The sequence below is a fragment of the Pipistrellus kuhlii genome, unplaced genomic scaffold (assembly GCF_014108245.1).
Source record: "Pipistrellus kuhlii isolate mPipKuh1 unplaced genomic scaffold, mPipKuh1.p scaffold_m20_p_11, whole genome shotgun sequence".
Lineage (NCBI taxonomy): Eukaryota > Metazoa > Chordata > Mammalia > Chiroptera > Vespertilionidae > Pipistrellus > Pipistrellus kuhlii.
Window position 1 is genome coordinate 20,102,690 of NW_023425416.1, and position 17,553 is coordinate 20,120,242.

The 17,553-nt window shown below is 49.2% G+C and overlaps 1 protein-coding gene across 11 annotated transcripts in view; it reads right to left on the reverse strand.

Moving 5' to 3' along the window:
• Positions 1-17,553, reverse strand: part of ATP2B2 (ATPase plasma membrane Ca2+ transporting 2) — a 363,792-nt gene that overhangs the window by 19,677 nt on the left and 326,562 nt on the right. For all 11 annotated transcript variants that reach the window (XM_036431068.2, XM_036431062.2, XM_045579174.1 and 8 more), the window contains 4 exons: positions 11,907-12,148; positions 10,762-10,996; positions 3,289-3,468; positions 3,005-3,092 (listed from right to left, as the gene is read on the reverse strand). In XM_036431068.2, coding sequence (XP_036286961.1) covers positions 3,005-3,092; positions 3,289-3,468; positions 10,762-10,996; positions 11,907-12,148 — 745 coding nt within the window. The remainder of the gene's footprint in view (positions 1-3,004; positions 3,093-3,288; positions 3,469-10,761; positions 10,997-11,906; positions 12,149-17,553) is intronic.

Below are 17,553 nucleotides of genomic sequence, written 5' to 3' on the forward strand. Positions count from 1 at the left end.
TACTGGCCTTGATCTCTCTCTAGACATTTATCATCAATAAAATCCTCAATAAATAACAGAATGAATAGATGTCATGTGGCCCCTGTCACTGAGCTGGGGCCAGTGGAAGGGATGTGTGAAATGCGTCACTGGGCATGTGTGGAGTTTATGGTCAGGACAGAAATTTGAGTGTCGACCTTGACATGTTGCTCTCTCATTCTGCACATCAATGTGTGACTAAGGCCTGAGCATCCTGGCTCCGAAATCCCACTGGGATCCTTCCGCTTCTCTCTGTCCCCATCCCTCCTACCTCACTAACCCAGGGCTCCCCTTCCAATCTGCACAGCAGCGCCAGGATGAACGCCTGGGTCTGCACCTGGCCCCAGCATCAGCTGAGTCGTTCTCTCACTGCCCACTTGGCCTTGGAGGGACATCTCCTTTCTTAGCTCCGCTCACAAAGTCCTCCATGGTCAGAACTTGCCCATTCTCTGATCATCTCTTCTCTCAGCCCCCGGCCATCCCTCGTCTGTGATTTAACTTCAGGGATGGCTCTTGGTCTTGCAGAGCCAGCTCTACTTGGCCCTGTCTTTGCACAGGCTGTTCCCTCAGCCAGATCCCTGTCACCCACCTGCAGGCTCAGCTTGGAGGCCACTTTCTCTGGGAAGCCTCTGGGACCCCCTTCAGGCCCCCACCCTAACTGATCACTACAGCTCCCATTCGTCCACGTGTCCCCCTGTCCTGAACCTGGCAAACAGCACAGCCTGTGGAAGGAGGGAATGAGTTCCCTGACTTTGGGCACTTTGCTCTCTATCCCACCACCCAGCTTTCTATGACCATCCAAGTTCCACCTGCCTCCAGGCTCAGCTCCAAGGCATGTACTTGGGAGCAGTCCCGGCTGCTCCCTAGCTGATCCACTGCCAAGTACTATCCAGTTTCTGTCCACTTGGCATTTGAGGCCTTCATCCCTGTGGGGTCCCCTGCCTGCCTGGGTGCTCCTCCAAGGCAGAGGAAAGGCCGCTTTTTTTCTCTGAGGCTTCTCAGGCTGGCACTGACGTTCTCACAGGCCTCCTACTATTCCCAGGAGAGGGGGGAGCTGGGAGGACACCTTCTACCAGTCCCCTGTCCACCACGTGCAGTGCTGGCATGGCCCTGCCCTGTACGGCCACCAGGGGCCTTCCTGCGGTCACATCCTTATCCTGTTTCTCTAAACCTCTTAGGAGCTGTTCATGCTGTAGGCCTCTTCACCAAGCTTCCTTCCTTGCCTCCTGGCCCACTGCTACTGGCTGTCCTCCACCCTCTGGCTACCACTCCTTGGTCCTCTGCCTGTCACTCAGGTGTGAGGTCCTGGGTTCAGCTAGGTCCTCTGCTCTCCCTGCTCAGCTTACCCCACCTGTGTCTTCACCTCTGGCCAGCTGTCTCCTGAGCCCTGACTCCACGGATATCCATCTGTCCTCTAGACATCTCAGGTGGATGTCAGAGGGCCTTCAGCTCAGCCACCGAGTTTCCCCTCAAATCTGTCCCTTCTCTCACAACTCCTAACATCTAGCTGCTGCTCAAAACTACGTGCATGCTGGTGCGCAGCAGGCTCCGAAACAAGTGGAGACTTATGGAATCCCGGACCCGTGTCTGCCTCATCCCTCCCCCATATCCAAACCATCTCCAGGCCCAGCCCTTCCCCCACAGAACAGTTCTGTTCTCAGACCTGCTGACTTCCTGTCCACCAGCACTGTCACCACCCGGACCAGGTGTCACTTCTCATAGCTGGCCAATCCTGGTGGTCCCTCTGCTTCCGGGCCACTCTCCACACAGCAGGGAGTAAGCTTTCTAAAACAGTGCATGTCCCTTCAAGGCCCTCCCATAGTCCCCGCCCTGAGCTGACTGTGCGGTCACTGTCCCGGCATTCTAGGCCCTGGATGAGCTGAGGCTGGCACCTCCTTCTCTGGTCTCCTCTGATCTCTCTCTCTCCTCGAGGTCCCAGCCCAGCCAACTGAATGTTTTTTCACACCAGAAGGTGCTTGGAAGTCTCTGTCTCTGGGTTTTCATAATGCAATTCCCTGCCCTGCCTCAAACACAGGCCCCCCAAACCACCTTCCATGGCCTGTGATCTGACACCAGCAGAGGGTCTCAGATCATCCTTCTCTTCCCCCAGTGAAGCCTTTATCTCTATGTAGGGAAACCAGCTATTTAATATCTGCTGGATGGAACCTGGACCATGACTTCAAGGGGAAAGGCTATGATTACCAAGAGCGGGGCCCAGCACATGGTAGATCCTCAATAAGCATTTATCAAGACAACGAGTGAATGAATGAATGAGTGGCTGAATAAGAAATGGAGATAGAAATCGAGTGCTAGAGTGGGAGGAACTTGCCCAAGGCCACAGAGCAAGTCAGTGCCAGGGCTGTGTGACCCTGAAAGTACCTAGTATCTGGCCATCTGAGTGGACTCAGCAAGGGTACATTCTCTCTCTGGAGGGAGACAGGGAAGGAGAAGGATGCTGGTTGTTGTCCTCAACCGTCAGATTGCTCTTCCTAGGCCATCCTCAAGGTCTCAGAGACCAAGCAGATGAAAGGTCTCAAACTCCCAAGCTCTGGGGCCAGACAGCACATAAATAAATGAAGAGTGCTGAGTGTCAGAAAATAATGAGTATTAAAGACGGCGTCAAACATGAGAGAGCAGGATCTGTATAAAGTCATTCAAATTCAACATAAAAGAGGCGTTGTACCACCCAAGTAAAATACATCTGTGGGCCCCATTCAGTCCTCAAGCCATGAATTTTGGCTCTAGACAGGCAACCTCATTGCTTCCTTTAGGAACTGAAGCCCAGACAGAAGATTCATAGCCTCCTCATCTCATGGCTCTTAGGAGGCCTCCAGGGCTGCAAAGAGGGTGAGATCAGGGTGTCCCACATGTGGGGAGCCCCAGGCAAAAGCCTTTTTGTCCTGAGAAGAAGCTGTAGTTGCCAGGGAGGAGACTGAGGGGCCTGGCATCTGGGCCTTAGAATTGCCTGTGCCTGCCCAAGTCTTACCTTTGACCAGGGTGTGCTTGTCTGTGGGGGAGGAGCGAGCCAGCACCCGCAGCTTTGGCCAGATCTTGTCGATTCGCTCTTGCTCAATCTGGAGAGGGATGCAGGAGGGGGCGGATTGGTGGGGTTGGGGAGAGAAACTGAGGGCCAGAGAAAGGAGGGAAGTGCCTAGAATCACTGGGCTCTTGGCACATTCGCTGGCTTCTGGACAATCATGCAGCGCCCAAGCTTCCCAGTCCCCCGTCCAAGCTCACACCTCTGAGTGCCCTTCGCACTGGGCCACATACCTCCCCCTTCTCATTGCGGATCCTCTGGTTGAACTCCTTGCCCTCAATGCACAGAAAGTCCTCCCCAGGATGGATGATGCCACACTTGATTGCGATAGCCCGGGCTGTGTTGATATTGTCGCCGGTGACCATGCGGACTGTGATGCCTGCCCGCTGGCACTTTCTGATGGCTTCTGGGACCTGAGTGGGAGGGCAGGAGCCATGGGGGTGAGCATCACCTTGGTCAGGCCCTCCCTGCCTTCATAGATTCAGAGTGAGCCCCACTCACAGGCAGCGCCACTATAAGGGGCCTAGATGACCAGGAGCTACTGATGGCACATGGACCATCTCCACCCCTGCTTCTCCCATGGAAGGCATTATTAATCAATTGCAGCACCCTCTGATTAAACCCTGATGTGGCCTCAGAATTCTTCTCTGCAGACTGCCAGGCAGTTGCCACCTATCAACCGTGATAGCCCACTGCAGGATAAAAACAATGTTATCCGGACCTGGGCAAGGACTTTGAGAACACTCCCAATAAACTCCCTCAGACCTGGCCCCATGAGAGTACAAAGCACTCTTCTACTGCACAGGATCTTGTCTCTGCTGTATCCACATGCACATGGCCTGCAAAGTCAATGATAAATATGTTTGTGTATTTTTAGGTTTTTTTTGGGGGGGGGGAATAGGGGTGGGGTGTGGTGGGATTGCATTTGGGGACATTTTATTTACAGAATGCGACACTGGCTTAGAATACATGCAAATGATTATGTTTCATGTAAAATATGACATTTCCCTGTGAGAGTGACAACTGCTTCCTGCCCTCTTTGTAATATCGGGGCCAATCAGGTCAGGCAGGGCTAGCCAGTCAGAGGCCAGCAACCCGATCCCCTCACCCAGTCCCCAGCCTTATGCAAAACTTTGGATGTGGCTAGCAGTTAGGTTGCAAAAACCAGCCTGAACCTGCCAGAACACAGATCAACTTTATAGACAACACAGATCAACTGGACAAAACTCTTACCCATGGACAGTGACAGATAATAAAATAATAAGGCGATATTTGGCGTGAAACATGTTTTTGAGCAGGAGAGGACATGTCAAGAGCAGAACACCCTATGTTCTAGGCACTGTAGCACCTCTGGGCTGGAGGGGCTGAGTCCCACATCTCAGTGCCTGGGAGCTCACTTCCACCCTGGGAGTGTCTCAGGGAGCTAAATCTGCCAAGTCACTGTTGAGAGAGTTTGAAGGCTGCTTGGGGCTGAAATGTCTCTTCCCCTCCCCCCAGCTCCCCCAAGATACATTGAAATCCTCACCCTCAGGACCTCAGAATGTGACCTTATTTGGAGGAAGGGTCTTTGTACAGATGATCAGGTTAAGATGAGGTCATTAGGGCTCGGTCAATGTGGCTCTGGTTGAGTGTCAACCTATGAACCAAGAGGTCTCAGTTCGATTCCCAGTTAGTGCACATGACTGGGTTGCAGGCTCGATCCCCAGTGTGGGCCATGCAGGAGGCAGCTGATCAATGATTCTCTCTCATCATTGATGCTTCTTCCACTCTCTCTCTCTTTTATACATAAATATATATAAAAGACAGGGTCATTAGAGTAGGCCCTCACCCAATGTGACTGGTGTCCTCATAAAGAGGGGACATTGGACACGACTCACACACAGGAAGAAGGCCGATGTCAGGGTGATGCTGCTCCATGGCAAGAAGTGCTAGGGATTTCCAGCCGAGCACCGATTCCGGGGAGAGTACTGGGACTGGTCCCTCACTCACAGCCTTAGAAGGAACTGACCTGCCCATACCTTGATCTCGGATTTCTACCCTCTAGAACTGTGAGACAGCACAGGTCTGTTGCCTGAGCTGCCCAGTGTGTTACAGCAGCCTGTTACAGCAAACACAAAGAGTGAGAATGTTCGTCCAAAACCTGACTGTTGATGGCTCCTGCCTGCTGGTCCCTTTCTGCCCCCAGGATTTTAATAACAAAGGTCAACCTTGAAAATATCCGGCCTCTGTCCACACCTTTCTACACCATCATCTCAGGTCAGGGTCACTGCCCAGCCCCTCCTCAGCCTCCCTACCTCTGGCATTGCCCCTCTTCCCTCTTTTCCCTATCCTGACCACCAGGAGCCTGACCTGCTGAAGCTCAGCCTGTCACCTCCTTCAGGGGCTGCATGCTGCCCCTGGTAGAGAAAATCCAGGCTCCTAAGAATGACCACCTTGAAGTGGAGCGAGGAACAAATGGCATGAGAGGCAGATCAGGTCCTGATAAGGAGGCCTCTCCAGCTACGTGTTCCCTAAGAGACCTGCTCTGTGGTAGCAGGTAGTGACCTCCCTGTCATTGAGATACTAGCACAGGTGAGTGACCATGGCCTCTTCGAGGTGTATTTCCAGGGTCAAGGAGGAGCCTTCTGGGGCCTATTCAGGGATGGGGGTCACATGAGCAAGTTCTCTGCCTTGTGCCGCAGTGGCTGCTCACATAAGCAAATGTGACCTCCTTTTATGGAGCCGGAGGGAGTGGGGCTGTGGAATGTCCACATCCTGTTTACATAATGTATCGTGTCCTCACAATGCTATAGCTGGGGCTGCAGCTCCCGCTGTCTCCTGTCCCAGCGGACAGGGAGGAGCCACTGTTCTTTTGGGAACACTACCTTATGTGGCTCCTGCCCTGAAAGAAAGAATTTAGGTTATATTTGTTTCAAAGAAACTTGAGGTCTTAGAGTTGGAAGGAGCTATAGGTTGTGACTCTGACCTATATTCATTGCCTAGATCTCCCCCCAGGGGTTCCTGACAGATGGCCGGCCAGCCTCTGCTTGCACGTCTCTGATGACAGGGTGCTCACCGCTGCGGCTGGTTGCTCCACAGCGGAACAAGTCTATCGTGTCCTTCCACATTTTTCACATAATGGTCCGGTACTCTTGCATGGAGGCAGGGTCTTTGGTAAAGATCTGTATCAAGGGCTCTGGGAGCACGGAGGAGGATGCTGTTACTTTAGAAGGAAGTGAGTGGGGAAAAGAAATCTGCGAGAGCTTCCTGGAAGAGAGCTGCCTCTGCTCAGCCAGCACTAACTGAGGCTCCGGTGCCTGGCACACTGCCTTGGCCACGGTCCTGGCTGCAGAAGATTGTCCCAGGAAGTGCGCAGGCAGGGAAGGGGGAAGATTGCTGTGGATGAACTGCTGCGGGTGGCCTGGAGGGGCTGAGGCTGAGGGTGAGGAAGGGCCATGAGGCTGGAGAGGCGCCTGAGGTCCAGAGGTGCTCAAACCAGAGCCTTGCTCCTTCAGGCCTGGGAGCCACGGCAAATTCTGAACTGGGAAGGTTATTGGTGCCATGTTTTAGAAAGAGTTCAGCTTTTAAGACTGTCTCAGGGAGCTAAACTCTCTGGGTCTCCCCTAAATAGGTCCGCTGGGGAGAAAAAGGAGGAAGCTAATTATTATGGCCCCACACTTTTCTCTGTGCAGTGGAAGCTTCCTTGCCTCAGGATAGAGGGCTTAGGGCTTTGCCCAGGGTGCCCACCTCAGCCTTGGTTTCCTCTTGAAATTAGGATGACCGTCTCCACCCTTCAGCGAGGCTGCGGAGTTGTGTGACAAGGGCCGAACAGCACCAAGCACAGGGCTTGCAGATGCTGGTGACAAGAATGCATCTGCATCCACACCCCAGTCTTCCTTGCTTGTGTTGTTCTGCTGGGGGCAGGGAGGGATGCGAGGGGGTGTGGATGCAGATGCAGTGCGGGTGGGGTGCAGTGGGCATCTGGCCATGAGGAGGAGCCGGTGTTAGGTAGTGGTACGGATGGGCACCCCACTATGACTCTTGGGTCAGATTCTTTAGGGGCTTGTGACCTGCTCAAATGTGGGGGTGTTTGCGACAGACCTGGAAACACCTGAGGAGCCCCCTGGCCACCTGAGATACTCCACTTCCTTCCTGGGCAGTGGCCCTCCTAACTGGATGCCTTGGTTATGCTTCATGCTTTTGTGTGCTGGGCGTCTACACTTCCCCTTCACCAGACGTTTCCTTAGGCTTTGGGCCCTGGAGGGTGGGTGCTGCCCATTACTTGGAACCCTCCAGAGGGCCTGGCACAGAAAAGGTGCTCTGTAAACGTGGGGCATTGTGAACCAGCTCTGTGCTAAGTCCCTTGAAGTCTGAGCTGGGACATGTGATTTTATACAGGGCCAGATGAATGCATTTGGATGGGGATTTGCAAACCCTTCACAAATCAGCTCCAAGATCCATTTCTAGCCTTTTTTTTTCTTATAAACCCGACTGGGATATTCACTAGTTTCCAACACTTAGCCACCCTTCCCACCTCCTTGCCTTTGCCTGTGCTGTGCCCTCTGCCTGGATGGCCCCTCTTTCATGGGAAATGCTCTCTACTCATACGCCATCCTTGCTTTCTCCAACCCAAGGGCACACTTCTTTCAGCTCTCCCAGTACTTCTTTCTATTGCTCACTCATTCACTTATTTGGCAAACAGCTATTGAACATTTAATGGTTCTGGGCACAGAGGATTTGGAGATGATTAAAACTCAAGCCCCAGGGACACCAATCTGCCTGAAATATGCTTTCACATAGATAAAATAGCTATAAAACTTAAAAAAGATTCCTTCTTTTGCTAAAATTATCCTAAATATTTCTCACCGAGGAAGAACAGCCAGGAAATGGGCTCTTCCTGTTTTCATTAAATAAAGGCTTTTAAACATCTGCTGTTTCTGGTGACAGCCGGTTGTCTGTGACTCCAAGGGCTCCCACACCCCCGGATAACCCAGCGAATCCCAGACGGGCACTCTCCTGATGGCTTTCTCCACGCTGGCCTCGATCAGCCTCAGGAAATGTATCTGCGGTCGCGTCCTATGGTGGAGTGTTTGGCAAGCCTGTTTTTAGCTGTTCTGTCCTTGTTTTCTTGCAGGAGGAAGGCAATCGGAGGTTCTCCCCCATGACAGAAGGGGAAACCAAGGAGCCAGAGTTTGTTTTCCTGTGGCAGCTGCAAGCCGGGTCTGAACGTGCTTATAGGGCCCTAGAGGTGGTCCATCCAGGCTGAGGTTTTCACCCTGGCCGGCCTCAAGGCTGTCCGCGAGAACTTGATACAAACACACTCACTGCAGGCATAGACTTTCCCCAAGACTATCCATGACACTGATGAGGATGCTGCCGCTGAGGTGGGAACTGGGGAATTGGGGGTAGCAGGGGGGCTACTTCACCCTGTCTGTGCCACTGAACCACTGAACTGTTCGAATCTGGCTTCACGTGCATAAATTACTTAGCCTGAAAAAGAATACAAAACGACACCTGCCAGTTTCCTCAGGCCCTGTGTCCATCCCCGCCGCTCTGCGAGATGCTGAATCAGCATGTAAGAGCTTTATACCTTGAGTAGTATCATCATTAACTCCTACAGTGAACGTCCAACTTTCTCATTGTTTAGATGGGGAAACAAGGCCTGGGGGAAAGATGCACGGAGATCTTCTGTGAAGGAGTGGCAGGCACAGAATTAGAACCATGGTCCCTTGAATGCCATTGTCACTTCAGTAAGTTGCTGCTCTCTATCACAATTTACAACTTCTAAATCTACATCCTGGGGATGAGCTAAGGTGAGAGAGGTCACCAACAGGGATGTGCTGACTGAAGGGAGGGAAGAAAGGGGTGAAGGTAAACCTTCCAGTCAGCTGGCTCAGAATGTCAGAGCTTGGAAGTGACCTGAGGGGCACTTGGGCCAACCTCCCATTTTACAGATGAGGAGATTGAGGCACAGAGAGGGGAAGTGGCCTATCAGTAGCAGGGTTGGGGCTTGGACCCAGGCCCACTTTCTTTACTGTAGAGGCCTCCAGGATGGAAGTGCACCCAAATCCTGCTGGGTGGGACAGCAACCCCTCCCACAGTCTGAGCCTGAAGCCACGTCTCTGGATGATCATACTGTCAACAGAAAATGCCAAGGACCCAGTACAGCCCTTCTCAGGAATCCTCTCTCCTCTCCTCACCCTCCTGACTTAGTGTAGCTTGCCTTTTCTTTTCAAAGAAATATATTTTATTAATTTTTTACAGAGATGAAGGGAGAGGGCTAGAGAGTTAGAAACATTGATGAGAGAAAAACATCAATGATCAGCTGCACCTTACCGGGGATGTGTGCACAACCAAGGTACATGCCCTGGACCAGAATCGAACCTGGGACCCTTCAGTTCGCAGGCCAAAGCTCCATGCACTGAGCCAAACTGGTTAGGGCACCTTTTTTTTTTTTTTTTTAATGGCAGGAAAAGGTCATGGGTCAGGAAGACAGAAAACCTGTTCTAATCTGAATTTACTTGGCCACTTACAAGGAGACTTTGGGAATGTCACTCTTCCTGTTTGGGCCTTAGTGTTTTTATCTGCAAACTGGGGGTGTGGGGGAATGTTTAGACTAGACCAGCAGTGCAAACCTTGAGTCCCCCGCTCCTCCCCGCCTCTTAGTGGAATGTCAAGTCAGTTTAATAGGTGGTGACCAGAATTTTAAAAAGAAGGAAAGAAATACAAGAGAACAAGAAATATTTAAGTGCATCACATTACTTTGTGAGATTCTTATTTTGGTTAAGCATGTGTATTTACTGAGTCATGACATAAAACACATTTCTCATCATTGCACTCATGGCTACTTTGCACCCATCTCAAAGGTGTTTTTAGGCAGGGTGATGAGCCAGGAGCTCTGGGGATGTGGGGCTGGAGGGGGATCCTGGGGATGGGAAGGACAGGGGAGCTGCAGGCCAGCCTCATGAGCTGTGCAGGGGCAAGTCTCAGTGGCTTGTGAGGAGATAACACATCACGGTGAAGCCTGAACCCATTAGCAGCTGGTAATGAGCAGGTATCCCATAGTGGAGCTGAAAAGCGGCCTGTCTGCCCAGGGAGAGATGCAGTCTGCAGGAAGATGCATATAGGCTCTGGTGTAAGCACCAGGGCATTAGGTGCCTTTGCAGTTTTAGGCTCTGGGTGGGATTGAGGAGGGGCGCTGATCAAGGTAAACTGTCGGTGTGACCTAGGCAATCTGGCAAGTGTGAACTAACTGGTAAACTGGATCTGGATGGAGAGAACTCTAAATGCTGCCAGGAATACCACACTTGGGATGGTCCTGTGTCTGGTGGCCTTTATTACTGGCCATCTCCTTTTCAGGGACATAGGAATCTAGGCTATGAATTTGTTACAGGAGGTCCTGGCTCTGTGGAGCAGGAGGCTTCTAAAACAGGGCAGCGCTCACTCCTGTCCCTTGGGGGGGCCGGTGGAAGGTCTCCAATGGCTGGGTGGACGGCTCCAGGATTGCTGGCATGGTGTGGATTCCACTCTATAACCTGAGCAGATCATTGCCAAGTTCGGCCTATGCTGGTCTGACGAGTCTGAATGTTTAAGAGAAGGTAAGAAGACCCCAGGTGTGTCACAGGGTAACTGAGACTCAGAGAGGTGAGGTGACTTATGCCAGGTCACCCAGCCAGTTGGACTCCCCGCCTCCACCCTTTTCCCTGATCTGCTGGTGGGAGGCCTACCTCAGGCCGCACGGGGTCCTCAATGCCCACCACACAGATGCAAGTAAGGTCGTTCAGGATATCATTCTCATTATCCCAGTCAGGCTCGGGGCTGCTGGGGAAGTCGCGATAGGCCACACAGATGGTGCGGAGCCCATCACAGGCCATAGGCTCGATCACCTTCTTCACCATCTCATCCCGGTCACGGGGCCGGAAAACCCGGGGCTCACCTGACTCGTTGAGGATTTTGCAGCACCTGGGGGGTTAGGGGGAAGGAGAGGGTGGAATGGAGATGGTAAGGTCCAGCCAAAGGCCCAGAGATCTTTCCTCTGACTGGCTCACCTCCTTCTCCCCAGTGATGCCCAGCTGGCTGTGGTGGATCATCCAATGCCTGTCCAGCCCATCTCCCAGGACTGGTCCAGGCCCCAGGCAGGGATGAAATAGGCTCCAGGACTGGTCCAGGCCCCAGGCAGGGATGAAATAGGAACCACCAAAAAGAAATCAGGCAGCCTTCTTGTAATATCTGCCCCAGTGCACTCAGCAAGAGCAGATTTACTTTTGTCTGTTTTATATTTACAAGATTCACTTGAAAAAATAGTCCCACAGCTAAAACAGCTTTTAAAGGGTATAAAACTTAGGCTAGTGGTTCTTGACTCTGCTTGCACATTAGAATGGCATGAGGGAACACAATACATAAATACCCACGTGGGAGCCTTACTCCAGAGGCTTCAGTTCAGTCTGTCCGGGTTAATTGAATGGTTTCTGAAAAGCTCCCTGGTTGATTCTAGGGTAGCCAGGGTTCAGAACCACTAGGCTGGACCAATTCTTTCAAGGTACAAGTGGGGAAACTGAGGCCCAGAGTCTGGGAGTAACTTGCCTAGTTTTCTAGGCTTAGTTCTGGTACCTGGAGTCAGAGGAGACTGGCTGACAGTGAAAATCACTACCATCCAGAGAAGAGGAAGAGGAGAAGGGGGAGGAGGAGGAGTATTCTCGATAGAAATTTTAAAGAGGAAACAGTGGAAAAAATACTGAGCAAGGGACCTGGAGGTGGGTAGGACCCTCTCTGAGCCTTTGGGTGCCAGATGGCTCCCCTGGCTGGACAGTGGAGCTGTGACACCCATGGGCCCTGGCTCCCCGCGCCACTGCCCGCTCACTGTGCCACTTACTTCTTGAGCACGATCTCAGACGCGCCCTTGCTGTACATGCGGAAGCTCTCGTCCGGCAGCTTGATGACTGTGCTCATGGACTTGCGCACAGAGTTGAACGTGTACACTTTGTACAGCTTCTCCTCCGGCATCTGGCTGCGCACGGCATCGTAGTCCTGCTTCAGGTCCAGCACGAAGCCCAGCAGGCCGCACTCGGTCTTGTTGCCCACCTGCCGAGGCAGTGCACCCTCCTTCTCTGGGGGCTGTGAAGACACAGGTGGGGGGATTTCATAGGGGGGATTTCTGTGGTCTGAGGGGTGGGGGCCAGGCTCTGGGAGCCTTTTGCTTTCCCCTGCACCCTCAGCCCTCTGCATCCTAGACACAATCCTGGCTCTGAATGCAAGGAGTTATGCAAGATCTACTTTTCAAAAAAAAAAAAAAAAAAAAAAAAAATTACAAGCTATTTCAAACATACAAAAGTGATAGAAAAGAATAAGAATCTTAGCATTATGCCTTCTTTCCTTCAGATTTTTCTTTTTTTAAAAATTTTTTAATTGATTTTTAGAGAGAGAGGAAGGAAGAGGGAGAGATAGAAACATCAATGATGAGAGAGAATCACTGATTGGCTACCTTCTGCACATTCCCTACTGGGGATGGAGCCTGCAACCCAGCATATGCCTTTGACCGGAATCGAACCCTGGACCCTTCAGTCTGCAGGCCAACGCTTTATCCACTGAGCCAAACCAGCTAGGGTGAGATTTTTCTTCCACACCCTGCACCCCCCCCCCCCCCCCCCCCCCGCCAATGTATCTCTTTCCGTCTGTATAATCCATTCCTTGTTTCAGAAAGAACCTTCTCTTAAATTTAGCATTAATCATTACCTTGTATGTAATTTTTCCCCTCCTTAAACAACGGAAGTTTACTTTCCCACAGTTCGGAGGCAGAAGTCTGAGATCAATGTGTCAGCAGGATTGTTCTTCCCCGAGGCCTCTCTCCTTGGCTTATCCTAGTAGATGGCTATCTTCTCCCATGTCTTCACATGCTCTTCCCTCTATACACGTCTGTGTCCTAATCTCCTCTTCTTATAAGGTCATTAGTCATATTGGATGAGGACTCATTCTTAGCACCTCGTTAAAGACCCTATTTCCAAATACAGTAACATTTTGAGGTACTAGGAGTTAGAACTTCAACATATGAATTTAGGGAGACACAATTCAGCTCACAACACTTTCCAGTAGGTATTAATCCTGACCAGTAGAGAGCAGTCATGGGACTTGACCACACAGGTTTCCTCCTGCCTCTACCCTGCCTGTCTCACATTCAGTAGCAATGTCACTCCCTACCACCCTGCTCCCTGGGAACATCCAGTATCTCCCTTTTGTTCTGATGCAACTAAGCCAGGCTGGTTTTAGTATAGATCTGTGATCCTGGTTGCACCCAGAATCACATAGGAAATTTATAAATTCTTAAAATGTTTTTTCAATTACAGTTTACATTCAATATTATTTGTATTAGTTTCAGGTGTACAGCATAGTGATTAGACAATCATATTGTTCTCTCTGATGTTGCCAGTACCCAATTGGCACGCACGATACATAGTTATTACTATATTATTGACTATATTCCCTATGCTGTCCTTTCTACCCCCATGACTATTTTGTAACTATCTATACTTGTTAATTCCTTCACTTTTTTCACCCAGACCCCAACCTCCCTCCTGTCTGCCAACCAGCAGTCTGTTCTCTGCATCCGCAAGTCTGTTTCATTCGTTTGTTTATATTGTTCTTTAGATTCCACATATAAGTGAAATTATATGGTATTTGTCTTTCTCTGTTTGACTTATTTCACCTAGCATAATAACCTCTAGGTTCATCCATGCTGTCACCAAGGCCATTTATTATTTATATTTTTGATTTTTTTTTCTTAAAGAAGACCCTTTAATAGTTCTTTTAATATTGGTTTGGTGGTGATGAACTCCTTTAGCTTTTTCTTCTCTTGGAAGCTCTTTTTCTGTCTTTGATTCTAAATTATAGCTTAGCTGGGTAGAGTAATCTTGGTTGTATCAATAGATCCTTGCTTTTTATTTCTTTGAATATTTTGTACCAATCCTTTCTGACCTGCAAAGTTTCTGTTGAGAAATCAGCTTATAGTTTTATAGAAGTTCTCTTATAGGTAACTTTTTCTCTTGCTGCCTTTAAGATTCTCTTTGTCTTTAACTTTGGCATTTTAATTATGATGTTTCTTGGTGTGGGCTTCTTTGGGTTCATCTTATTTTGGACTCTCTACACTTCCTGGATTTGTGTCTAGTTCTTTCACTAGGTTAGGGAAGCTTTCTGTCATTATTTTTTTCAAATAAGTTTTCAATTTCTTGCTCTCTGACTTCTTCTTCTGGCACTCCATGATGTGAATGTTGGTACACTTAAAGTTGTCCCGAGGTTCCTTCTGCTATGTTAATTTTTTGAATTTTTTTTTCTTTTTGCTGTTTGGATTAGGTGTTTTCTGTTTCCTTATGTCCCAAATCACTGATTTGATTCTCTGCTTCATCTACTCTACTGTTGATTCCCTATCATTGATTCTTCATTTTAGTTAGTGTATTTTTCATTTCTGATGGGTTCTTTTGTATGATTTCCATGTCCTTTTTTAATGCTGTTGACATTCTCAGTAAGTTCTTTAAGCACCCTTAAAACTATTGTTTTGGACTCTATATCTGATAGTTTGCTTGCTTCCATTTCACTTTATTCTTTTTTTCTGGATATTCCTCTTCTTATTTCATTTGGGACCTGTTTATTTATCTCCTCATTTTGGCTGCCTCTCTGTGTTTGTTTCTAGGTATCACGTAGAAATGCTATCCCCTGGGCTTGGCACAGTGGTCTTAGCAGTAACCTGTAGGACTGTTGGCGCAGCCTCCCCAGTCATCCAAGCTGGGTGCTCCAGGTGCATCCCTGCGTGGGTTGTATATACTGTCCTGCTATAGTTGAACCTTGATTACTGTTGGCATGCCACTGGGAGGGACTGACCACCAGGGTGATTGGATGTGAGGACCAGTTGTGACTACAGTGGAGGAGCTGCTATGCAGGAATCAACCCTATGTAGCAAGACTTGCTTCTGTAGGGTTTTGGTGCCTGCTGAGTCCACCCCTCGAATGTGTCATGCATGGAGGTTCGAGAGTTGTAATTTGGTGTGGCTTGAAGCTGTTCACCCAGGTGAAAACCAAATTAAATGCTATTTTTGTAGGTCAAAATAGTCAAACATTGACAATTTTATATAGTTTAACCTAATGTACGTGTGTGTGTGTGTGTGTGTGTGTGTGTATGTGTAGTGCTATTTTGCATGTTGAAAGCTTCTTGCTTTACTCATGTACCATTACATTTTTGAGAATCATCTGTGTTTATTGTGCTAGTTTTCACTGCTCTATGAATTAAATTTTGTGGTAAACCACAATTCACTTCTCTATTCTCCTGCTCCCTCCTTTTTCCTTTTCTCCAGCATTTGGCACCGGCAAAGGATTGGCCCTCCAACCCATGTGCTGGGCTGCATGAACACCAGAGTCCCTGTCCCAAGACTATATCCCCCAGCCCCTCTCACTTTTGCAGTGGCTGCCTAAACCGGGGCTGCTTCATGGCTCTGTACCTACGCCTCTTCCCTGCCAGGCAAACTCCTCCTTGCCCTATAAGGGCCAGCTGAAATCTCTCTCTTTTTGAAAATGGCCCTGAATGAAGGAGTGGTATTCTTTTCTCTGTGGGTTCCTAGGGCCAGCACAGAGCTCAGTATACTGTAGGCACGTGCTAATTGTTTGCTGGATGGCTCAATGCAGACCACTCTGGTGGGGGAGGTGGTGTAGGTTAACAGGTTAGAACAAGGCACCTCCTTGGGCAATTGTGGGATTAGAAGAAGGTTATGGAAAGTTCTTATTTGCAGATAAACTCACTTCTCCCACAAACTCACACAAATGTGCATACAACCACTCATAGTACTTGTATAAAATTAACATGTACCTACTCAGAAAGTCACCACAGTTAAACCCAAACTTTAGAGAGAATTTGAAGAGGAATAACTACCTATGAATGTACCCGAATCTCTCTCCCCTGGCTTTTGCCCCCTGTACCACTAGTGGCTTTTCATGGGTCTCAGGCTGATCTTGCACATAAACCCTCTGCATCTTGACCCTCAGCCTTCCTCTTATTGCTCAAAAGACCAGCCTAGACTGGAAGGTGGACTCTAGAAGATGCTAACATGGACCAGCTATGTGGGTGATAGACAGCAACTGGACACATCTCTTCCCTCCCCTCACTCCTACACTTAGGGCTTAGGCTGCGGAGCTGACCTGAGTCCTGTGGGGTCATGGGCATTGATCACTTGACCATTCTGAGACCCAGGACTCATAAGGAGGACTGAGCCTTGGACTCCAACCCCTTACCCTCAGTTTCTCATCTGCAAATGGAGAGACTGGAGCAGAGGATCTCTAGCTGAGAGAAAAATCAACCCCTTTACAACCCTTCTCATCAAGCAGATAAGGGTGAGTGACGGTAGGGCAAGGCAGGACCGTGTGCGTGGAAATGAGGCTCAGGACACCCTTCTTGCTCCCATGCCATGCTGGCTCCATCTCCTTGCTCCCTCTGCCAAGCTCTTTGGTGGGATTTGCTGTGAAAGCAAAGGAATCTTTGATACAGTGTTCCATTTCTGACGTTTGGGAAAACAAATGCTCAGCCCTCTCCTTTGTGTCTGCAGAATGCTGTTATGTTGTGCTTTTAAAATTTATATATTTATTTACTTCTTATTTTATTTTAAAAACAATTTTATGATTAACCTTCTGGTGATTTCCAGAATTTTATGTATTTTCCACAATAGTTTCTTTCCCCCTCCACAAATAAAAGAAAATGACGACACAGAGCATTTAAATAAAAATGCCTAATTACTTATTTGCCCAAGAGAGCTGAGCAATTATGCCTGCAAAACACCCAGCATTTTATTACCCTCTGTGAAATATTTTAATTTTCCTCTAAAAGGATTTCAAGCAATCCATGGTTGCAAATGGCAGAGTTGCCTCCCCATAATTCAACATAATTCAATTTGTTTCCATGAACTTGAGCTCTGAAATTGCTTACATGCATTACCAAGAATCAGGGGCCCACCCTTTTCTCTTTTGGCTTTTTTAATCTTGACAAACTCAGTGGTTCTGCCATTGCTGTTGACTTTCCAGGGGCCTTTTTAGCCCCAGGGCTCCAATTCCCTAGGGAGTTAAGGTGTGGGTATTATTCTGTCTTGATGGACAGGAAGCAGGCCCAGCAGGGAAGTGACTTTTTCATGGTTACAGATCTGCTGACATAGGCCTGGGCCTTTCTCCAAGCCTCCTGACTTCCTGTGCAGGCTTCCTTGTGTGGGCACTGAGCCCTTTAGAAGTGTTTGGTGCAGCCACAGCTGTAACTTTGAGAGGACAATTCATGTTCCTGTTTTGGGATACTTGGGAGTAAATACATCCAAGATCAAGAAATGATGACTTGAAGAGCTACAAGTTATAAATAACATCGGTAAAAGTGAGATTAAAAAACGTAGCTGGCATGTTCCACCTCACACCAATTAGGGTAGCTATTACAAAAAATAAGACAGAGATAAGTGTTGATAAGAATATGGAGAAACTGCAGCCCAGTGTGCTGTGGGTGGGAATGAA